This window comes from Schistocerca piceifrons, chromosome 4 (genome assembly GCF_021461385.2).
Source record: "Schistocerca piceifrons isolate TAMUIC-IGC-003096 chromosome 4, iqSchPice1.1, whole genome shotgun sequence".
Taxonomy (NCBI): Eukaryota; Metazoa; Arthropoda; class Insecta; order Orthoptera; family Acrididae; genus Schistocerca; species Schistocerca piceifrons.
In genome coordinates this window covers 315,918,496-315,930,564 of record NC_060141.1, presented here as the reverse complement: position 1 = coordinate 315,930,564, position 12,069 = coordinate 315,918,496, and the positions used below count along the sequence as shown (strand labels likewise).

General features: G+C 36.6%; 1 protein-coding gene across 1 annotated transcript in view; it reads right to left on the bottom strand.

Annotated features, from left to right (window-relative positions):
• The window catches only part of LOC124796405 (U1 small nuclear ribonucleoprotein 70 kDa), a 68,315-nt gene extending 57,513 nt beyond the window's left edge, over window positions 1-10,802 (bottom strand). The window contains exons 1-2 of the mRNA XM_047260583.1: window positions 10,509-10,802; window positions 10,298-10,415 (exon numbers count right to left, since the gene is read on the bottom strand). Coding sequence (XP_047116539.1) covers window positions 10,298-10,415; window positions 10,509-10,652 — 262 coding nt within the window. The 5' untranslated portion in view covers window positions 10,653-10,802. The remainder of the gene's footprint in view (window positions 1-10,297; window positions 10,416-10,508) is intronic.
• Between the last annotated feature and the right edge of the window lie 1,267 nt (window positions 10,803-12,069).

The window sequence follows — 12,069 nt, the reverse complement described above, 5'->3', positions numbered from 1 at the left end:
GAGTAGTTTTAGCGAAGGTATCTGGTAGACATTTCTGGTTGAACATGTATGTTTGTTACACAAATGCAGGAAGATTTACAAATTTCTAGCCCAAGGATTATAATACTTTGCAAGTAAAGGTTCCAAACAAATAGCATCAGTTTTGAACTGTGTACTATATTTCTGTTTATTAGTTGACCACACTGTTGTGATCAATTTCGATTTCCACAAATTTCCGACTTTCTCCATAGTGTCTAGCCATGGATCAGTTTACTACTGCACAGGATGAGCTAATAATGAACACTATTAGAACGAAGAAAGTTATTGCATAACTGTGAGAGTTTTTGTGTTATTCTAGAAAACAATGAAGCACCGAATGAATCAACAGGCCACAGACTTATTGTGAAATTCAATATTATGGGTCCAACAGTGAAATGTAACGAGTTCTGGGTGCCCTCATTCTCACGGATCTGTGAGAAACACTGCAGTAATTGATGACAGTGTGGTTGTAAATCCAGTGAAGTCTGCTCTTTGCTGTTCTCAAGAACTGGGCACAGAATATGCTTCAATACGGCAAATTCTCACATAGTATGATCTCCATTACCATTCGCACAGAATTCAGTTAACACAGCAGCTTAAAGATGCTAGTCATGAGAAGACAACAATGTGGTGACAGGTTCCTGATAAGAGTTCTACGAGAAGCGTTATCACCTTTAGTAACAATGTCCATTTTCATTTAGGAAAATTAAGAATAAACATGGAAGAATTGAGAATAAACAGAACTAATGGTTCTGGGAGCCAAAATCCTGGCGTGGTTCAAGATAGGGAAATGAATGCAGCCACAGTAAGTGTCAGTTGTGTGTGGATTTGTGTGGACAGCATCACTGGCAGTCGTTTTCTAAAAGATGGCCACCTCCTGTGATTTTTCTGTAAGGTTACCTCAAATCATTGGTGTGCATCAATAAATAAGAAAGCAGCCAAGAGTTAATGAGTCTTTTTGGGCAGTCATAGTGAATTTCAGAGTTCTTGCTTGCCAGCACAACAGAGGAGGTCAAATGCCAGGCATTTTCCACGTTTCAAAAGAGAATGGAGGTGAATATGTTTAGGTATTTCTTTTAATGTGTTTTTAAAACGAAGTTTGTAATTTGGAATACATCAAAGCCATTATGTTTTTCGAAGGACCCTATGGGAGCCTTTTACAAGAGGATATATCAAAATGTCACAGTGACAATTTCTTTACTGTCTTTGAAAGGTTGAGAATCAGTGAATAATTATTGCAGTAAAAGTGAAAATCTCAGTTCACTTCATGAAAATAATTTTTTTATAAATCTTAATGCCTAGATGGCATTTACGTAAGACAATTAAAATGTTATGACTGGCTAGATCTGATTGTACGTAACAACCATCTTCAGATCATGTACATATTAAAGGTAGTTGGAAAAGAAACAAGATGTAAGAGTAATGGTAGTCATATAGTGACAGGCATTTGTGTAGAAAGCAACATGAATTAAAAAAAGGAATGTAAAGCAACATGAATTAAAAAAAGGAATGTCATTGCATAATCACCGGTACATTGAATTTATGTTCAAACTGCCTTTTAATTAATATGTGGACAATCTGAGGATGGCTGTTACTTACAAGCAAATCTACCTACTAGTAGTATTTTAGTTGCCTTACATGAATGGGACCTAGCCATTAAAAGATTCTGGTATTTTTTAGTTATTAAAGAACACTTTCTACATTCCTGATAATGTCAGGCTTTATTAACATCTTACCGTGTCAACATTCTGTATGTTTTACTTCATTTGGGTCACTTTTTATTCTAAGTGGCAATACACGTCTGTAATAAATTCTGGCGAATTTTTCTGAAATTTTAAGTAGCTTCATCTCTGCATGTACTTGGCTTAGGAAGATCTAATTGTGAAATTTTAACCTAACAGCTTGTTTATAAAGCCTGCAAGTTTTGTAATTTTTGTGTTCCCATAACATCAGGAATTACCACAGAGTAGAATAACTACGCCAACCACAGGGAAGAACAATTTGGGTTCAAGAGATATATAAACCCAATTCCAAATAAGGAATGTGTTGGCACTTGTAAATACCACTAAACCAGAAGTTTAATTATTGATTTTGAAGTACTAACAAATTCATTCAGAGTTGCTCCAAGTTTCCCCAAGTGAAATCACTGATATTTCCCTGATTTCCAGACAAGTGTTAACATTTTTCCCGGTAAAATTCAGAGATATCAAGAGTGAGTAAAGACGCAAGTTGACAAAAAAGTAGTGACTTTTTTTATTCCAAAATGAGTGAACAAAAAGCTTAAGTACTAACATCAAAGTCTTTTGTAAAGAATTGTATTTAGATGGAGAAAGCAAGCAAAATGGTATGTGTGTATCATTAAGACCACTGATGCAATTTTATTTCAATAAAACAAAATGCACACTTTCTTGGAGTCGCGAGACAGATTTATATACTTCCACTGACTTCAAAATAATATCAGACAAAAGTAGGCTTCTTTAAGAGTATAAGTCAGGGAAAAGTTGCGTAAACCAGCACTATAGGCAACCAAAAATAAAATGTTGGTTTTACTACGTTCGTTATTATCCACAGTGTAACGTCTTATTTTAGAGGTATTGGTGTCCGCCTGCTTAGCTGCGTGGTAACGTATTTGCCTACGATGCAGCAGGCCCAGGTTTGATTCCTGGCTGAGATGGAGATTTTCTCCACTTGTGGACTGGGTGTTGTGTTATCATTTCATGATCACTGACACACAAGTTGCCCATGTGGCGTCACATAACTAAGACTTGCAACCCAGTGGCCGAAATTCCCTGGATGGGGCCTCTTGGCCATCTGTGTCAAATCGTCATTTCATTTTACAGGTATTGTGATTTTCCTTGCAAGAAAAGTGAATGCCACAATTTTCTTCTTATCGCCCAACTTTCTAATGTATGGACTACTTTCGAAGTGCCAAAATTTACTAGAATAAAGAACATGTCTATAAAATGCTGCACTCTACAATGTACTTGGGATGAGACAGTCTTAATTCCTGAAATCCACTGCCTGTGGCCTCTGGCCTACTTAGAGGCATTGCAGTGCTGGGTCCTTGACAAAAATCTGCCACATTATGCCACACACAGACAGGTTCGGCCTGCGGGCAGATCGGTGACACTAGATCCGACAGTTAGGGCCTGCACATCTGTGGGAAATGATGGGCTTCAGATCGGCAGGCCCAATTCGTTAAAGATATCCACAGAAATGGCCTGCAGTTTTGACCCATCATGGATGTCCACTTGAGTGGCCAGCCATTCATGTTAGACACCACAATGGTTAAATGAAACCACAGTGATCAATCCCAGCAACAAATACATTGCACAATATTCTGAGAATCAAAACTAATGAGGATAGGTAGCAACTCACCACGAAGATGATCACTGATCTGCAGACAGGCACATAGAAATGAATCACACTCTCACAAATTTTCAGCCATAGCATTTGTCAGAAAACGGGAGTGCACATACACTTTCACACAATCACTCAAGACAACTCGAGCTCACATGACTGCTGTCTCCAGCTGTTGTGTCAATAGTCTAAGAATCAGATTCAGATCACTCCTCTTACCTTTCTGCCTCTCATTGGCAGATGCTTGGCTAGTGATAAGAAGTGGTGGTAACACTGACTGTAAGCTGAGGGGAATGGTAGGAAGGGGAGAAGCAGTAATAATGAGGGCATAGGGAAGCAGTGCACATACTCAGCTGTGCCCAGCCAGCAACAATGTGTGAAATCTCAGTAAACAAATCATTTCCTCTACTGAGACAAACAAGATTTTTTTCAAATTTCCCTGATTTCCAGAACTTGTGGCAACACTGAAATTATTAATAGAAGAAATGACATACTGCAGAAGCAGACCTCTAAGAAGGTGAGCTAGGGTTCTGCAGAAATATAGGAACATGCAAGGTAGTACTGAGCCCTTATAAGCATTTGCAGATTTAGAAAAATACTTTTCTAAATAAAGACACACACACACTCTGAAATTATCAGTGTTGAAATCACAAAGTACAGCTGGCAAGTGATTATCTACTAAAAGAACAGAGGTCAGTTTGCAGTTCTAAACATATATTTCACACGAGGAAAAAATTACAATACACAAAACATTACATAACAACGAGTAGCACCAAGCAGAGGCATGTTAAGTACATAGATATTACAGAAGACATATGATAATTAAAATAAACAGTTATATAGAATGCACTCAAGACAATTAAACTGTGCATATCTGGGTATGAAATAGACTTATTCCGAACACATGCACTAAGGAAAAACTCAGTACAGCACTCGTGGCTGCCGCATCGTGGTCGCTAAGTGGGGCTGAGGCAGTTTCAGATAAGTTTTTACAGCCGGACGATAATTTATGGATTTATAGTTTTAGCTTCACGATGTCCACTATGGACAAATGGTAGTTACTTTTATTCTGAAGGTGGTTTGGTTATTCCGACTGAAACCTAGGTAAACATTGCAACTGAGGATGTTGGTTAAAATTAAAAATTTAATAATTCTATTATATGGTTTCCAGTCCATGGATCTCCAGTTTCTTCCTCTCTCTCTAGCAATACTTCTGTATACCTCAACCAACTCTGCACATAATCATTATGAAAACCCCGAGCTATATTCTTCTCAGCTGCTTCCTTCAGGATGGCTACAAATGTGTTTCCTATAGTACAAGGAACATTTTGAATGTTCAATTTGACCTCTTTACAGAAGATGTCCAAATCTATTTTTCTAAAACTCCATTTTAGTTTGGTCTTTTTAATGACTGGTACTTTAAGGCCTATTGTGAGGCAGACATGCTTCTTCTGACTCTTAGGGAAACTGTCTAACACTTTATGGCAAAAGGGTATTGTGCTGTCAAACTGGTCTCTAATGATGTAACAAGAGGTCCAAGTAGAAAGTTTTGCTGCCTTTGGCATCACATAGTAGGTACAGGTTGTTAGCTTTCACCCATTCCACCACTGTCTCACCTTCACTGTTCGATGCGTACCCCCAGGCAGTATGGTGGCTGTTGAAGTCATCTATGTATACAGCAGAGTGAGGCACAGAGGTGGTGATGTTATCAGGCCATCTTGTGTAACTAAACAATGTTTATATTTTGGAGTTAAGATTTCCAGGACATCTTCAGTGCAAACCACAGGCTCTGCACAACATTCAGTTAGATAATCTTTTATGTAGCTTGCCAAACCATGTACGCTAACAAGGCATAGTTTGCTATCTTGCAAACCGCAATTCTTGCCATGTTATTCAGCTCTTGGCATTTTTTATATGAAGCTCCTGAAGGCAGATGATGTCAGTGCACTCCTCCTCAGCAATTAATGCAATGCACTCACCCTTTGATGTAAGACATGCCTTCACAATTCAATTTTAACAACTGGACTGAGGGTCTATTTTAGTTGAGTGGCCACAAGGGTGACAACTTTTCCTGCAGTTCATTTAGGATGTAAAATGGTCCGTGCCAAAGAACCTGGAGGGTCAATTGCATCTAATTGAAATGTCCTACAAAGATGTTTTTGGTCAACATAAATAAAAGTAAAATAAAGGTAACAGTGTACTTTACTTCAGTCGGGTGATTCTGAGGCAATCAGAATGGGAAACGAAATAAGAAGAGTCTAGCTAATGGACCAGCAAAATAAATGATGGTAAGAATAAAAAAGAATGGGAACAGAAGACTAGCAGCAGCAAGAAAAGCTTGCCTGGAAGAGAAATTTGTAACAATGGAATATAAATGTGTAATGAAGTCTCTTCTATAAGTACTTACCCGAAATGTAGCCATGTATGAAATCAAATTGTGGATGATAATTTATACAGACAACATGAGAACACAGGTTACGGTGAGAGCAAATGCCTGTGTGCACTTTTGGTAACATATGCTTGAAGTTGTCATTTGCAGAGATGTAACTTCAGCAAATGGTTGCAAAATGTCTGACTTTCTCTGGAGAAAATTGGCAAATAAGCTGAAAAAGCTCAACAAGCATGATTCAGTTGGACAAAACTTGTGTTAATTGTTACATAGAACATGAAAACAAATGGTTCTATTGCTGTTACAGAAACACTGGACTGGACGATGTGAGGAAGTCATAACCCTAACAACAGCTCTCTTGAAGCTGCCCCTCTTAAAATTCTGAGGATCAGCTAACACAGTTTATGTTAAACAGCAAGTCAAACATCTGAAGCTTAATGAATAGTCAAGTGGTGTCTGCTAGTGGCCAGTGGTGTTGAGCCTTACAAGCTACAACAGCCAACTGGTTTAGGTAAAGACATTATTTACTGCTCTGGTAATATTGTCATCAGACTGAAAGAAGAACTGCACACTTCTACTCATGAAAAGTTTCTCACTTCAGCACAATGCAGCTGGTCTATTAGAAAACTCATCAGAATTTTAAGATCGAGACAACATTTTTAACATTTGAAAATTTAAAAAGGTACAATAGCGGCATGTTGGCTTTTCCATCACAAAACCAACAACTGAAACAACAAAAACTGGAATATGACACTTCCGTTGACCTATATAGGTCAACCATAGCTGACGATTTAAAAAAAACACATCAAAATACTTGGCTTTATCTAATGTTTTCTACTTTTAGGTTTTACAACATGGTGTTTCAATGTGACATCAATATAAACATTATGTTATGCTACAGGTCAACAATGTTTATTTAGCAATCACATTCACTGACTCTGCTTACTCACAACTGAATTTTCTTCTCTCAACATAACCTACCTCGAACTACACTACAAATCATTGTCACCAGAATGAGCATTTCAGGTGGATACAATACCACACTAGTCATAAAGAACCAACAAAAACTGCTGGCCAATCTGGACACCAAATTACTGAAAACTTTTCTTTGGCACCATTTGGAAGAAATCCAAAAAGTTTTCGATACAGGCTCAAAACATGAATTGTCACATATGGTATAGGATCACAATATAAAGTTTAGAAAATTAAATGCAATTTACCGTTTCACTATAAATTCTGTCATAATATATAAGTTCTTGTGTTGTGTTAGATGGCAATTTATGAACACAACAGTTAAAACACTGGGTTTATGTCTCAATGTAGGCCTTACTCTAAAGAGACTGTCCAATTTATTAGCTAATATCTACTGGGCATAGGCAAAAGCAGTGCTTCTAAAAATCAAGAAGACTACTAATGAGTAAATAGTATAAGTAGGCCTACATATTTAAATGATACTAACACCATACTGATACTACTATACTGATATATTTTATACTGATACTTCTATAGTTTAAAAGTTTAGTAGTTCTGGATCTTGATGAAGTCTGCATAAATTATATTTTATCACTTCCTTACCAAGTACGAAATGGAAGTCAGAAAAACTAGTAACTCAATGACTTTGTCAAAAACAGTTTTAAATTTAAGAATATTGATATTAATAAATTTTGCTTAGAGCAGCACTTAGAAGCATGTGCAACAGAGATAGAATTTCATAATAGGTCCTTTATAATAGTAGCCATATACACAGCACCTTCATGAAATTTCAACCTGTTTATAAACAGTCTATGATTTATCATCTCACCCAAAATTAAAAAACAAAGAACTAATGGTTGCTGATGATTTTAATATAGATGCCCTGAAAAACACTGTCAGTGAACAGTTGTGAAATAAGTTACATTGTCATTCAATTTAGTTTCTACTGTAAATTTCCCAACTAGGATATACAAGTGTTTTAAGACTGCCATTGATAATATCTTTATAGACAATTCTAGGCAACTAAGCCACATTACAAACCAGTAGTAAATGGGCTATCTGACCATGACATGCAACACCTAACATTAAATTTGAAAATTGTCGGGGTAAAACATCTACCAGAACTGAGTACAGAAGGCCAATAAAACAGTCAAAAACTGATAAATTTAGGAGATTGCTCATAGAAATTAATTGGATAGATGTTTACATTCATTAATAAAGTTAGCACCTTATTTTAAAATTTTTTTCCCCTGATGGTAACTCAAATTAAGCAGAAGTCTAACAAGAAGCCATGGATCACACAAGGGATAAAGATATCATGTGAGACAAAAATGAAACAATCTTATGTAGGGACACCTTTGAGACTAGCATTATAGCTCATTGCAAAATATTGAAAATTATCCAGAAATCCAAACACCTGCATTATGAGAAGAAGATAAATACATCCAGCAATAAAATAAAAACAATATGGGATATAGTTAAGTCAGACAGGTAGGACCAGAAATGAGGAGGAACAAATAGCTTCAAAAATAAACGAAACCCTGGTAACAAACATGTGTTGCAAACCATTTAAACAAGTATTTTGTCTCTGTTACTGATAGCATGGGGTTGTCAGGTCCAGTAAATTATGCAGTGGAATATCTGAGACCAGTGCACACAAGCAATCTCAGTAGAATGGAATTGACACTTACTTCACCCAAAGAAATAGAAACCAGCATAAAGTCCTTGAAATCAAAGCATTCCTAGTGGTTATGATAACATATCAACAAAGTTAATAAAAGAGTGTTCATGACTGGCTTAAATATCCTGAAGTTATACCTCTCCACAAGAAAAGGGGACAAACATATGCCGACAAATTACCAACGAATCTCACTTTTGACAGCTTTTTCAAATATCTTTGAAAAGGTTATGTTCTAATGTCTACTTAAGCACCTTAGTGAAAATAACATACTGTCAAAGTCACAGTTTGGGTTTCTTAAGGGTTCTGATATTGAGAAGGCTGTTTACACTTACAGTGAAAATGTCCTTCATTCATTAGACAACAAATTAGAGGCAACTGGCATATTCTGTGACCTATCAAAGGTTTTTGACTGTGAATCACAGCATTCTTTTAAGTAAATTAAAATATTATGACATCACTGGTAGTGCTGCAAAGTGATTTCAGTCTTATCTTACTAATAGAAAACAATGGGTGTCATTACGTATCACTTAAGCAGTAGGCAATCAGACATCATCTGAATGGGAAGAAATTACATGTGGTGTTCCCAAGGTTCTATACTAGGCCCACTAGTTTTTCTCGTGTAAATCAATGACCTGTCATCTGTTACATTACCAGATGCCAAGTTTGTCTTATTTGCAATTGATACAAACATTTCCATAAGCAGTAAATCAAATATACATTTAGAAAGGGCAGCTATCAAGTGGTTCATAGCCAATTCACTGTCATTAAACTTTGAAAAGACCCACTGTATGCAGTTCAGAACTTCCAAGAGATTTCCTTCTAGTGTGTGTACAAAATATGAGGACATGGAAATGGGAGAAGTTGAGAGTGTAAAATTCTTGGGATTACAACTTGATGATAAATTTAGTTGGGAGCGACATACTAACGAGCTTCTGAAGTGCCTAAACAAGCCTGTTTTTGCAATGAAAATGATGTCAGACATAGGAGATACAGATATAAAAAAACTGGCAATATTTTGCTTATTTCCACTCCATTATGTCAGATGGTATCATATTCTGGGGTAACTCAAGAAACAATTTTAAGTACAGAAGCATACAATAAGAGTAATTAGTAGTGTAAATCCAAGAACATCATGTCAAAACCAATTCAAAGAACTGGGAATACTAACCACAGCTTCTCAGTATATTTATTCCTCAATTAAGTTTGTTGTAAATAATACATCTCCTTTTCCAACTAACTGTTTAGCGCACAGTATCAATGCTAGGAATAAGAACAATATATATAGACTTAAAAATCACTTACTCTTGCCCAAAAAGGAGTCCAGTATTCAGCAACACACATTTCCAATAAGTTACCAGTAACCAATAAGAGATTAGTTTCAGACAAGGCACAATTTAAACGAATTTTCGGTGGGCAACTCCTATTCCATCCATGAATTTCTCAACAAGTGCACTAGACCATTTTAATGAAAATTTATTATACTTTAATTTTTGACAATACTTAGTTGTAACAGCCAAGTGAATGATTGATGGAAGGAAAACATCAATGTCTCAAGTCTGTAAATAGTGGAAGTTTAATTTTAATTCATGCACATAATTTTACTGTTTATTGACTGAGGATCATTAAAATTAATGAAACAAGTTTTTCTTATTACATTTTTGGAATGTGTTTATCGGACATGTTCCACTCCCAGGAGGATCCCCTCGTTTGTGGGGCTATGCAATGAATAATCAAAACCAGGGGGTAGGCCTATGGAAAACATGCGAATGAAGTAAATAACGAAATCTGTTACTGGCTACGTTTACACATGAACAAAAACTGAGTATACTCTCTCCTAAATTCCACAATGAAATTTACAAATTTAAATATTCACTTACAAACAGCTATCTCTTGCTCTAATTTGTAGGCAACTTGTTCAGCACGTTCTCTTCTCCGGCGTTCCAAACGCTCTTCTCTGGTTTCCACTCTCGTAGGGGGTGGGGTGTCTTTGGGATCCTGCGGAATTTTTTTCAAAACACCAAATATGAGAGATACAACACCGAAGTGCTTGCAGGACTGTCTACATACATGAACGCGTAACTGCCTTACCTCAAAAAACTGCAAAAAATTTCCAACGCCAATGTATCCCCTGTTTTTCTTCTCATGTGGCAATTTATCGACGGGTGGTAAATATGGGACGGGATCACGAGGAGCAAAGAGTGCCAACAAATTTGGTGGCAAATACTGCGTCATTGCTGTGTATGTGACGAACACAACAATACCACAAATTAATATGAACAGGGGTTTTTCACCGACAGAGGTAGAATTGTCAAATTAACATCACATTCGCAAACACCACTTCTGAACTACCACCAACATGAAAATGGCCGTCTATCCATGAATACCAACACTTAAGTTATCTCTGAAGGACGCCGAAATCGATCATTGCAAAGATAATTTCCACAGATATAAAGCATTTCTTTAAATTTACTTACTTGATCTCATTTCTATGCCATTTACTCTTTTCAGTGTAATAAGCGATACTTTACAAACAGATTTCAGTATTTTTGTTATTAATAGTCATTAACATCCGTTGCCAAGTGCACGTACCTCTCACCTAGTAACCCAATCAACGAAGACCAAAAGAGGTGGATTAGGGAGAAAAAATAGCGTAGTTGCAAGTTCTTGTACAGTGCCAGGAAGGTATGATCTGAACGACATACTAAAAATCCTGACCGGTGCGGTGTGAGCGTTGGGGTGGGTGCGGGTGTAAATGTAACTTTTTAAGGTTTTTCTCGAATTACTCTAGGACCGCGGCCTCTAGGGAAAATGTTTGTCAGTGTAAAATTAAACTGGATTAAAATTCCTACAAAAAAGCTCCTATCATTTTTTCTCTACAACTAGTAGTTTCGCAGATTAAAAATGTTAATCTATCCATATAAAACTAACGTTTATCTTTAAATGGAGTGAGTTAAAAAAAAAATTAAATGTATGTACCACATCTAAACGCAGTAGAGCTGTACAAAAGGATAAATTGTGTTCCAGTGGTGTAGCAAAGTGGAGGAGAGATATGTGTGGGGTAGAAGCACGAAGGAAGGTAGGTCATAGGTCTGCAAACTGAAGATCGAGCAGGTGATTCCCCACTGTATCTACTACACTAAGTCAGAATAAGTAACTGCAGGGTATTTCAGGAGGCTATATGAGCCCTCACAGTATGGTTTTCTTTTTGGGGATTGATGGCACAAAATATGGAGACAGTTCTTAGACTACAGGAGAGGACTGTAAAAATAATAACTAGAAACAGTCATTGGACACATTGTAAAGAACTCTTTAAAAAATTGAGTATTCTTACAGCACCATTGCACCAAGTGTGACATCAACTGCCCTATTTCACTAATAGTCCTCTATATAATAATGGAACAAGAGGTAATTTGCATTTTCTTTTACCAAGGAAAGCAAACCATTGTCACAGAAAATTACTAAATTACATCTGTTTAAGAAGGTTGCTGAAACATTCTTCATAAATGATGCATACTACACAATTAAAATTTACTTAGAGGATTCTGAGTAGCGGTTAATTATGAAAGGAGATAACAACACATCCAGTCACAATAAGGTAATGTGTGTACAAGCAAATCATGTGTCTATATCCTAATACATGATAGTAGTG